The sequence below is a fragment of the Tursiops truncatus genome, chromosome 2, assembly GCF_011762595.2.
Source record: "Tursiops truncatus isolate mTurTru1 chromosome 2, mTurTru1.mat.Y, whole genome shotgun sequence".
Lineage (NCBI taxonomy): Eukaryota > Metazoa > Chordata > Mammalia > Artiodactyla > Delphinidae > Tursiops > Tursiops truncatus.
Genome location: NC_047035.1, coordinates 107,092,569 through 107,104,652, shown reverse-complemented (window position 1 = coordinate 107,104,652; position 12,084 = coordinate 107,092,569). Strand labels below are relative to the sequence as shown.

The following is a 12,084-nucleotide window of genomic DNA, read 5'->3' as shown; positions in this document are numbered from 1 at the left end:
TCCAAGATTTTGGATCATCTTTACTATCATTATTCTGAATTCTTTTTCAGGTAGACTGCCTATTTCCTCTTCATTTGTTAGGTCTGGTGGGTTTTTATCTTGCTCCTTCATCTGCTGTGTGTTTTTCTGTCTTTTCATTTTGTTTATCTTACTGTGTTTGGGGTCTCCTTTTTGCAGGCTGAAGGTTCGTAGTTCCTGTTGTTTTTGGTGTCTGTCCCCAGTGGCTAAGGTTGGTTCAGTGGGTTGTGTAGGCTTCCTGGTGGAGGGTACTAGTGCCTGTGTTCTGGTGGATGAGGCTGGATCTTGACTTTCTGGTGGGCAGGTCCACGTCTGGTGGTGTGTTTTGAGGTGTCTGTAGACTTATGATTTGGGCAGCCTCTCTGCTAATGGGTGGGGTTGTGTTCCTGTCTTGCTAGTTGTTTGGCATAGGATGTCCAGCACTGTAGCTTGCTGGTCGTTGAGTGAAGCTGGGTGCTGGCGTTGAGATGGAGATCTCTGGGAGATTTTCGCTGTTTGATATTATGTGCAGCTGGGAGGCCTCTTGTGGACCAGTGTCCTGAAGTTGGCTCTCCCACCTCAGAGGCTCAGCACTGACTCCTGGCTGCAGCACCAAGAGCCTTTCATCCACAGGGCTCCTTAATTTGGGATGATTTGTTGTCTATTCATGTATTCCACAGATGCAGGGTACATCAAGTTGATTGTGGAGCTTTAATCCGCTGCTTCTGAGGCTGCTGGGGGAGATTTCCCTTTCTCTTCTTTGTTCTCACAGCTCCGAGGGGCTCAGCTTTGGATTTGGCCCCGCCTGTGCGTGTAGGTCGCCGGAGGGCATCTGTTCTTTGCTCAGACAGGACGGGGTTAAAGGAGCCGCTGATTCGGAGGCTCTGGCTCACTCAGGCCGGCGGGGGGGGGGGGGGGGGTCACGGAGTGTGGGGCGGGCCTGCGGCGGCAGAGGCCAGCATGACGTTGCTAGCCTGAGGTGTGCCGTGCGTTCTCCCGGGTGAGTTGTCCCTGGATCCCGGGACCCTGGCAGTGGCGGACTGCACAGGCTCCCCAGAAGGGGGTGTGGACACTGACCTGCGTTCGCACACAGGCTTCTTGGTGGCGGCGCAGCGGCCTTAGCGCCTCATGTCTGTCTCTGGGCTCCGCAGTTTTAGCCGCGAGCCGCCCCGTCTCTGGAGCTCTCTTAAGCAGCGTTCTTAATCCCCTCTCCTCGTGCACCAGGAAACAAAGAGGGAAGAAAAAGTCTCCTGCCTCTTCGGCAGGTCCAGACTTTTCCCCGGACTCCCTCCTGGCTAGCCGCGGTGCACTAACTCCCTGCAGGCTGTGTTCACGCCACCAACCTCAGTCCTTTCCCGGCGCTCCGACAGAAGCCGGAGCCTCAGCTCCCAGCCCCGCCCGCCCCGGCGGGCGCGCAGACAAGCCTCTCGGCTGGTGAGTGCCGGTCGGCCCGATCCTCTGCGCTGGAATCTCTCCGCTTTGCCCTCTGCACCCCTGTTACTGTGCTCTCCTCCGCGGCTCCCAAGCTCCCCCACTCCGCCACCCAAAGTCTCCGCCCGCGAAGGGGCCTCCCAGTGTGTGGACACCTTTCCTCCTTCACAGCTCTCCCGCTGGTGCAGGACCCGTCCCTATCCCTTTGTCTCTGTTTATTTTTTTCTTTTGCCCTAACCACATACGTGGGGGCTTCCTTGCCTTTTGGGAGGTCTGAGGTCTTCTGACAGCATTCAGTAGGTGCTCCGTGGGAGTTGTTCCACGTGTAGATGTATTTCTGGTGTATCTGTGGGGAGGAAGGTGATCTCCGCGTCTTACTCTTCCGCCATCTTCCCGGAAGTCGCATGACTCTTTTTGAATTATGGTTTTCTCAGGGTATATGCCCAGTAGTGGGATTGCTGGGTCATATGGTAGTTCTATTTTTAGTTTTTTAAGGAACCTCCATACTGTTCTCCATAGTGGCTGTACCAATTCACATTCCCACCAGCAATGCAGAAGTGTTCCCTTTTCTCCACACCCTCTCCAGCATTTATTGTTTCTAGATTTTTTGATGATGGCCATTCTGACTGGTGTGAGATGATATCTCATTGTAGTTTTCATTTGCATTTCCCTAATGATTAATGATGTTGAGCATTCTTTCATGTGTTTGTTGGCACTCTGTATATCTTCTTTGGAGAAATGTCTATTTAGGTCTTCTGCCCATTTTTGGATTGGGTTGTTTGTTTTTTTGTTATTGAGCTGCATGAGCTGCTTGTAAATTTTGGAAATTAATCCTTTGTCAGTTGCTTCATTTGCAAATATTTTCTCCCATTCTGAGGGTTGTCTTTTGGTCTTCTTTATGGTTTCCTTTGCTGTGCAAAAGCTTTGAAGTTTCATTAGGTCCCATTTGTTTATTTTTGTTTTTATTTCCATTTCTCTAGGAGGTGGGTCAAAAAGGATCTTGCTGTGATTTATGTCATAGAGTGTTCTGCCTATGTTTTCCTCTAAGAGTTTGATAGTTTCTGGCCTTACATTTAGGTCTTTAATCCCTTTTGAGCTTATTTTTGTGTATGGTGTTAGGGAGTGATCTAATCTCATACTTTTACATGTACCTGTCCAGTTTTCCCAGCACCCCTTATTGAAGAGGCTGTCCTTTTTCCACCGTACGTTCCTGCGTCCTTTATCAAAGATAAGGTGACCATATGTGCGTGGGTTTATCTCTGGTCTTTCTATCCTGTTCCATTGATCTATCTTTCTGTTTTTGTGCCAGTACCATACTGTCTTGATTACTGTAGCTTTGTAGTATAGTCTGAAGTCAGGGAGCCTGATTCCTCCAGCTCTGTTTTTCGTTCTCAAGATTGCTTTGGCTATTCGGGGTCTTTTGTGTTTCCATACAAATTGTGAAATTTTTTGTTGTAGTTTTGTGAAAATGCCAGTGGTAGTTTGATAGGGATTGCATTGAATCTGCAGATTGCTTTGTGTAATAGAGTCATTTTCACAATGTTGATTCTTCCAATCCAAGAACATGGTATATTTCTCCCTCTATTTGTATCATCTTTAATTTGTTGGAAGTTTTTAAATCACTGTTTCAATTTCAGTACTTGTGATAGGTCTGTTCTTATTTTCTATTTCTTCCTGGTTCAGTCTTGGAAGATTGTACCTTTCTAAGAATTTGTCCACTTCTTCTAGGTTGTCCGTTTTATTGGCATATAGTTGCTTGTAGTAGTGTGTTATTATCCTTAGTATTTCTGTGGTGTCCATTGTAACTTCTTTTTCATTGCTAATTTTATTGATTTGAGCCCTCTCCCTTTTTTTCTTGATGAGTCTGGCTAAAGGTTTATCAAGTTTGTTTATCCTTTCAAAGAACCAGCTTTTAGTTTCATTGATCTTTCCTATTGTTTTCTTCATCTCTATTTCATTTATTTCTGCTCTGATTTTTATGATTTCTTTCCTTCTACTAACTTTGGGTTTTGTTTGTTTTTCGTTCTCTAATTGCTTTAGGTGTAAGGTTAGGTTGTTTGAGATTTTTCTTGATTCCTGAGGTCAGATTATATTGCTGTGAACTTCCCTCATAGAACTGCTTTTGCTGCATCCCATCAGTTTTGGATTATCGTATTTTCATTTTCTTTTGTCTCTAGATATTTTTTGATTTCCTCTTTGATATTTTCAGCAATCCATTGGTTGTTTAGTAACATATTGTTTAGCTTCCATGTGTTTGTGTTTTTCAGGTTTTTTTTCTTGTAGTTGATTTCTAATCTCATAGCATTGTGGTTGGAGAAGATGCTTGATATGATTTTAGTTTTCTTAAATTTACCAAGGCTTGCTTTGTGGCCCAGCATGTAATCTGTCCTGGAGAATGGGACATATGCACTTGAGAAGAATGTATATTCTGCTTTCAGATGGAATGTTCTATAAATATCAATTAAGTTCATTTGCTCTAATGTGTCATTTAAGCCTTGTGTTTCCTTATTTGATTTTCTGTCTGGATGTTCTGTCCACTGATGTAAGTGGGGTGTTAAAGTCCCCTACTATTATTGTGTTATTGTTAATTTCTCCTTTTATGGCTGTTAGCATTTGCCTATATATTGAGGTGCTCCTATCTTGGGTGCATATACATTTACAATTGTTATATCTTTTTCTTGGATTGATCCCTTGATCATTATGCAGTGTCCTTCTTTGTCTCTTGTAACAGTCTTTATTTTAAAGTCTGTTTTGTCTGATATGAGAATTGCTACTCCAGCTTTCTTTTAATTTCCATTTGCATGGAATACCTTTTTCCATCCCCTCACTTTCAGTCTGTATGTGTCCCTATGTCTGAAGTGGGTCTCTTGTAGACAGCATATATATGGGTGTTGCTTTTGTATCCATTCAGCCAGTCTGTGTCTTTTGGTGGGAGCATTTAATCCATTTACATTTAAGGTAATTATCGATATGTATGCTCTTATTGCTGTTTTGTTAATTGTTTTGGATTTGTTTTTGTAGGTCTTTTTTCTTCCCTTCCTCTTTTGTTCTCTTCTCTTGTGATTTGATGACTATCTTTAGTGTTTTGTTTGGATTGCTGCGGCTTTTTTGTGTGTGTATCTATTGTAGATTTTTGGTTTGCAGTTACCATGAGGTTTTGTTATAGTAGTCTATATATACAAGATTGTTTTAAGTGCTGGTCTCCTAATTTCAAATGCATTTCTAACATCCTGTATTTGTACTCTCTTCTCACGATTGCTGGTGTTATCTATCTATCTGTTTGTTTATTTATTTATTTATTTTGGCTGTGCTGGGTCTTAGTTGCAGCACACGGGATCTTTGTTGCAGCATGTGAGATCTTTTAGTTGCGGCATGCAGACTTCTTAGTTGAAGCATGTGGACTCTTAGTTGTGGCATGCTTAGTTGTGACATGCATGTGGGATCTAGTTCCCCCACTAAGGATCGAACCCGGGCCTCCTGCATTGGTAGCACAGAGCCTTACCCACTGGACCACCAGGGAAGTCCCATGATTGCTGGTTTTCATATCATATTTGTGTGTGGATGATTTCCTACCTTTACTGTATGTTTGCCTTTACTGGTGAACTTTCCCGTTTGTAATTTTCTTGTTTCTAGTTGTGGCCTTTCTTTTCCATCTAGAGAAGTTCCTTTAGCATTTGTTGTAAAGCAGGTTTGGTGGTGCTGAATTCTCTTAGCTTTTGCTTGTCCATAAAGCTTTTCATTTCTCCGTTGAATCTGAGTGGGAGTCTTGCTGGGTAGAGTATTCTGGGTTGCATCACTTTAAATATATTGTGCGACTCCCTTCTGGTCTGCAGAGTTTCTGCTGTAAAATCAGCTGATAACCATATGGGGAGTCCTTGTATATGATTTGTTGCTTTTAATATTTTGTCTTTAATTTTTATAAATTTGATTAATACATTTCTTGGTGTGTTCCTCCTTGGGTTTATCCTATATGGAACTCTCTGGATTTGAGTGTTTCCTTTCCCATGTTAGGGAAGTTTTTGGCTATTATCTCTGCAAATATTTTTTCAGGCCCTTTCTCTCCCTCTTCTTCTGGGACCCCTATAATGTGAATGTTGGTGTGTTTAATGTTGTCCCAGAGGTCTCTCAGACTGTCCTCATTTCTTTTCATTCTTTTGTCTTTATTCTGTTCTGCAGCAGTGATTTCCACCAACCTGTCTTACAACTCACTTATTCGTTCTTTTATCTCATTTATTCTGCTATCAATTCCTTCTATTCTATTTTTCATTTCAGTTGTATTGTTCATCTCTGTTTGTTTGTTCTTTAAAGCTTCTAGCTCTTTCTTAAACATTTCTTGCATCTTCTCGATCTGTGCCTCCATTCTTTTACCAAGATCTTAGATCATCTTTACTATCATTACTCTGAATTCTTTTTCAGGTAGCTTGCCTATCTCCACTTCACTTAGTTGTTCTTCTGGGGTTTTGTCTTGTTCTTTCATCTGGAACATATTTCTCTGCATCTCATTTTGTCTAATTTTCTGTGTTTGTGGTCTCTGTTCCTCAGGTGTCTCGTTATGGCTTCTTTGTCTTTGGGTATAGAATATCTTTTTTGGTAGGCTCAAGTTTTTTTTGTCAGCAGTTAGTTGTGATTTTGGTGTTTTCATAAGAGGAGGTGAGCTCAAGTCCTTCTCCACCATCTTGTCTCCAGTTTTTTTTTTTCCCTTTGTGCTTCCAGTCTCACTTGCTCATAGAGTCCTGCATGCAGAGGCCTTCCACCTGGTACTTCAAGCCAGAGTTTCTAGTGTGAAATGGCTGTGCTTGACACCTCAGCTCTGCTACACTCCGTAAGGCACAGACATTTTTAAATTAAAGGATTCATAAAAATGTCATCTCCTTTCTTTTAGGCTGTCATCTGACTCAAATTCTCAAATTTGCAGCTAGGAGAGTCTGTTCTCCATCCTGCTTCAGAAAAGTGGAATCCTATCCACAAGTGGAATTTTAGTAGTAAAAGTAACATATTACATCATATCTGAAATTATCCCATAATTTACATGGCAGTATCTATCCCAGTGATATGTCAATGGCAAAATGAATCTAAGTGCTTAAAACAGCAAGCCTTTAAGATGGGTTTTACACGTATTAAAGAGAGGGGAACTCTTAGGTGACAAGCCTGAGCCTCCTAGAAAGGAATTAATGACTTGTGTTTATTTTTCTTCATTATTGTCAACATTAATAGGCTACTTAGGGTCAAGCATCTGAAATTTTTGGTCACAAACAAAAGTACTACAAGAAATCAGTTAGAATGACTAAGTCATTAAAAGTAGAGGAACAATTTTATTGAATACTGCCTTAAAGAAATGCTACCAAAAAGAGAGGAAACTCTCCTTAGAACAGATTTTATTTCTAGTTCTCCTGAGCCATAATTCAGAACGAAATTGGTTTAAAGGGGAAAAAGAATTTCTTCATTTGAATGGGTTCTGCTCTGTTCATCCTTGAACCTCAGAGTTTCTTAGCTATTTGGAAAGGAAATTGATGTGACTTAAAATTGTGTACATAATATCACTAAAGTGTGCTTTTTTTATTTTTATTTTTTAAGTTGTTCTATTAGATAAAATGTGAATTTTGAAGTTTAGGATAAGATGAGAGCTTATTTTCCACATATTTTGAATGAGGAGCAGAGATTAAGCAAATGAGAAATGCTATTATGAAAGTCCTGAATTTTTCATATATATATGAGTTGTATTTTACCTCTGCAGTTTTTAAAATAAATTTTAAATTTATTGTTATTATTCTAGTTGCAGTATCCAGTTTATTGGGACCATCTTGAATTCTGTGATGGATTCAGAAAACTTTTAGACCATTTACAGTTGGATAAAGTGAGTCCCTTGAAACTAATTACTCACATGTGATTTTAATGCAACATTTATTGATACATTGTTAAGTCTGGTGTTGTCTTTTATTTTTTAATAACAGCTCTTTTGAGATAGAATTCACATACTGTACAGTTTACCCTTTTAAAGTGTAGAATTCACCGTTTTTTAATATATTCACAGTATGTACAACCATCACCACAGTCAATTTCTGAACATTTTTCCACCCCTAAAAGAAACCCCATACTTAGCAGTCACTCCCCACCCTTCCTCCCTGGAGCCCTGTTTCTATGGATTTGCCTATTTTGGATATTTTATGTAAATGGAATGATGTAATCTGTGGTCTTTTGTGACTGGCTTTTTTCACTTAGCATAACACTTTCAGGGTTCATCAGTATTGCAGATTATATCACTATTTCATTCCTTTTTATTGTCAAATAATATCCCATTGTATGGATATAACACATTTTATTTATCCATTCATCATTTGGTTTGTTTCCATTGGTTAGGTATTATGAGTAATGTTGCTATGAACATTCTTATACAAGTTTTTGTGTAGACAGATGTTTTCAGTTCTCTTGGGTACGTGTCTAGGAGTGGAATTACCGAATCATAGTTTTCTGAAACAGAAATGACAAAGTAGTTTAATTTTCTAATGTAATCTATGAATAATATTTTTTAACTTGTGTAATTTATATGCACAGTTGTATTTCTTCTTGACAGGGTGTAGACATTGCATTTAAATACAGTATTTTCTAAACTTCTAACTGCTGTAAATATTTCAGTCTAATGACTGGTGATGACATTGTATTCTGTGGTTGGTGATAATTAAAACAATTTTTTTTGATACTTCAAGATCATTGTTTTTAGGATCCTTGTGTTTGTTTCCAATTAGATTCATCTCTTTGGGGCTTCTTTGGGAGGCTTTTTGGCCCAGAAGTTTGCTGAATACACTCACAAATCTCCCAGAGTCCATTCTCTCATCCTCTGCAATTCCTTCAGTGACACTTCTATCTTTAACCAAACATGGACTGCAAACAGGTAAGAATGTAAACATTCAACCAACATTTTTTTATTTTCAGTGGAATTTTGAAAATGTTGGCTTTTGGTTTTTCAATGCATTAGGGAGGGAGAGGCCATCTATACTTGTGTCTTTTGAAACCACCCCGGCTTTTAAAATTAGAAACAATCACCTTTGGAAAAGAAAAGAATTGAAAGAGTTCTAAATTCAGTTGTTTCCACTACTCTAAATCATTGTCTAGCTTTATTTACTATATGTTCACATGCCTTTACAGTTTAGTGCATATGTAACTGATACTGTGTTCTGCTTGCTCCACTTAGTATTTTGTGTACACAGTCCTGTTGTAGTTTTTTAAGGCCTTTGGCTTCTCCCAATTTTTCATCATGTCCTACTGTAAATCTTTGTATAAATTACTTTTGTTCCTTCCCTTTCTGAGTTATTTTCTTGAGACATGTTCCCCAAAAGGGAGAGATTAGAGCATTTAGTCTGTCAGCAGATGTTCTGCACATCTTGACACTTTTACAACGTTAGTCTGCTTTTTAGAAAGATGGAAATGGTGGAATGCTTTGTGGGGCAACTAGTGGGGTACCTGTTTCCTCTGAGCCATCCCTTTATTGATTTTATCATTTTAATTAACTTGATAGATGTCTAATGGTACCTTAAAGCTGACTTCATGATATTTCTTTCATTGCTAGCAAGGCTAGGCTCTACCGCAGAAAGCAACCTAGTAACTAAACCTACCTGTGTGATCAGATTGGTTTTCATATAATGTTCTAGGTAAACATTGTTTTCATGGTTTTCACATCTACTCAACATTCACTCTGATTTTTAAAATATTTCTCCTGATATTTTCTCAGTTGTTTACTCAGCATTCGTGCAGCAATTTCTTGTATACATCAGACACAGATACTTCATGTCCAGATAATGCACTAAGTCATTGATTATTTTTGATGATTTTTCATGTTTTAATTGTCAGAAGCCAAGACTTCCCCCACTTCGTTTGTGCTCTTGCCTATCAGCTACTTTTTATCAAATGTCTGAGTGCTTACCGTGTGCCACACAGAGGCTGCAGGGGCAAACAGAGCCAAGAGGATGCGCCCTCTACAGAGCACACCTAGGCAGCATCACCTTTAGAAGATAAGGAGCTGTGGGGTAGAGAACTTAGAAAGATCACTGAAGGTGACTGGAAGATGGCTGTCTGGTCCTTGTGAGGGAAGCCCACTGAGAATATGCATCAGAAGGTGGTCTGCACATGTTTTGTGGTTTTTTGTTTTGTTTTGTTTTGTTTTTCGGCTGCGGCCTGTGGGATCTTAGTTCCCCAACCAGGGATCGAACCCATGTGCCCTGCATTGGAAGCATGGAGTCTTAACCATTGGACCACCAGGGAAGTCCCTGGTCTACACCTTTTATAAGTCATTTTCAGCATAGGGTAGAGAAATTCATGTTTACCCTGTATAATGGCTCTCAGTGTAATTAGTGGAGTAAATACTAATGACAGATCACATATAGAAATACATAAAGACTGAATTGCCTTGAATTAGCCCAATTGAACCCAGTAGTAGCAATAGGAGGTATAATAACTCTGATTTTCCTATTTTGAAATCTATCTTTAATCAAAAGGTGATATAAACCTCAAGGCTGATATGTTAAGTGTACAGTTTACCGCAAATAGGTTAGCCATTGGAATAAGACCAAATAGAAAATAAAATCTTGGAATCATCAGAATGTCTACCTCTGTAAAGGCATTTTTGAAATATTGCTTATAATTATTCCAAATCCCCAAAAGTTGGATCATATTAAACCATAACTCGGAGCTTGAGAAAATGTATACAAAAACTAGGTGCTTCAAAACTAGCTCTTTAAAGGGAAGGGACTAGGTTTTTTTAAATCTCTAGGTCCCAAGTACCTAGCTAATACGAAGCTTCAGTGTTGAATGAATATTTGCCATTTATGTGTAGTCTTGGAAATTTAAATTATCAGGTCTTTTTTTTTTTTTTTAACAGCTTTTGGCTGATGCCGTCATTTATGCTCAAAAAAATCGTTCTTGGAAACTTTTCATCTGGCCCAGTGGACCCTATGATGGCTGATGCCATTGATTTCATGGTGGACAGGGTAAGGATCATGGCCTTGGGGTGGGGACACCTTGTACTTGGAATTTTCATGTCTGCTTGGTTCCTGAAGAAATACCTGTCTCACTGTGTACCAGAGGTATTTGTTAAGCGTTCTTCCATATTAACTTTACTACATCCAGACAGATATTCCTGCTGCTGAGTAATTCATCAGAATCACTTGGGGGAGCTTTTAAAAATACAGATTCTAAGGCCTCACACCAGACCATTGAACTAGAATCCCTGGCCGAGGGTACTGGGAATCTGTGTTTTTACCTCACCCCTCCTCTTCCACCTCCCCAGGTAAGTGTGATGGAGCAGGTCTGTGGACTTGCATTTAGGGACTACTGGGATAGACGTTTTTCTTTGGAGGCCTCTACTTAAATGTCTCCCTGTCCTCTTGGAGCTGCTGGAATTGGCTTGGCGCCCACAGGCACCTGGTGGAAGCGTCGGCTCAGGCTGAGGGCTGTGGAAGGCCAGGTGCCCAGAATAGAAAAATGTCACCACTTGCAAGGCCCAGTTATGGTCTCAAATACACTGTGTTTCCTCAGTGGTGACCATACTGGCCCCACCACACATAATACCACCTTTCTAAGCACAGACATTATCTGTGGATTTAATGTAAATGTACAAAACAAAATTAATTTTTTAAAAATTCACCTTTGTTTGTTTCTTTCTGCAGCTGGAAAGTTTGGGGCAGAGTGAACTGGCTTCAAGACTTACCCTGAATTGTCAAAATTCTTATGTGGAACCTCATAAAATTCGGGACATCCCTGTAACCATCATGGACGTAAGTTTTCTTTTAAGTAAAATAGATGCTTTGCCTTTTCTATATGTATATGTCAAGATCCACCTTGTAATTATTTTATGATTTTTCAGTGTGCCTCTTCAAATACTGCCTTGGATTTTCTTTATTTTTACCCCCCAGCTTTTTCAAATCCAAAATAATCTTTCATTGCTTATCCTGGATTTTTCCTGGCAGGAATAACACCATTGAAATCAAAGTAAATTTAAACAAACATGGTAGTCCTGACCCATTTTGGTTTGCTTTGCTATTCTCATCAACAGATATTGCTCTTTAGCCGAAATTACAAATCTGGGCAGTAAAGTGAAGGTGCCTCGTGAGTGCAGAGAATCAAGAATTCCATAAAGTCTAACACAAAAACTTGCTTCTTATATATTTTTTAATTGTAGTGAAATATACATAACAAAATTCACCATTTAAATCACTTTTAAGTGTACAGAGCAGTGACATTAAATACATTTACAGTGTGGTCCAACTGCCACTGTTATCTATCTCCAGAACTTTCCATCATCCCAAACTGAAACTCTGTACCCATTAAACAATAATTCCCCATTCCCCCCCCCCAATCCCTACTACTAACCTTTATCTTACTTCTTTTCTCTATGACTTTGCCTATTCTAGATACCTCATACAAGTGGAATCATATAATTATCTTTTTGTATCTGGCTTGTTTCACTTACTTAGCATAATGTTTTCAAGGTTCATCCATGTTACAGTATCAATCATTCCCTTTTAAGGTTGAATTATACTCCATTGTACGTATATACCACCTTTTGTTTATCTTCTCATCTACTGACACATTTGAGTTGTTTCCACCTTTTGGCTATTGTGAACATTGGTGTACAAATACCCATTTGAGTTCCTGCTTTCAATC

At 39.6% G+C, this 12,084-nt stretch overlaps 2 protein-coding genes across 10 annotated transcripts in view; one reads left to right on the top strand and one right to left on the bottom strand.

Annotated features, from left to right (window-relative positions):
* SLC51B (SLC51 subunit beta) overlaps positions 1–12,084 on the bottom strand; it is a 206,801-nt gene that overhangs the window by 73,952 nt on the left and 120,765 nt on the right. The window lies entirely within an intron of this gene.
* SPG21 (SPG21 abhydrolase domain containing, maspardin) overlaps positions 1–12,084 on the top strand; it is an 81,103-nt gene that overhangs the window by 18,227 nt on the left and 50,792 nt on the right. For all 8 annotated transcript variants that reach the window (XM_019948298.3, XM_019948313.3, XM_073799798.1 and 5 more), the window contains 4 exons: positions 7,202–7,282; positions 8,172–8,317; positions 10,301–10,409; positions 11,088–11,195. In XM_019948298.3, coding sequence (XP_019803857.2) covers positions 7,202–7,282; positions 8,172–8,317; positions 10,301–10,409; positions 11,088–11,195 — 444 coding nt within the window. The remainder of the gene's footprint in view (positions 1–7,201; positions 7,283–8,171; positions 8,318–10,300; positions 10,410–11,087; positions 11,196–12,084) is intronic.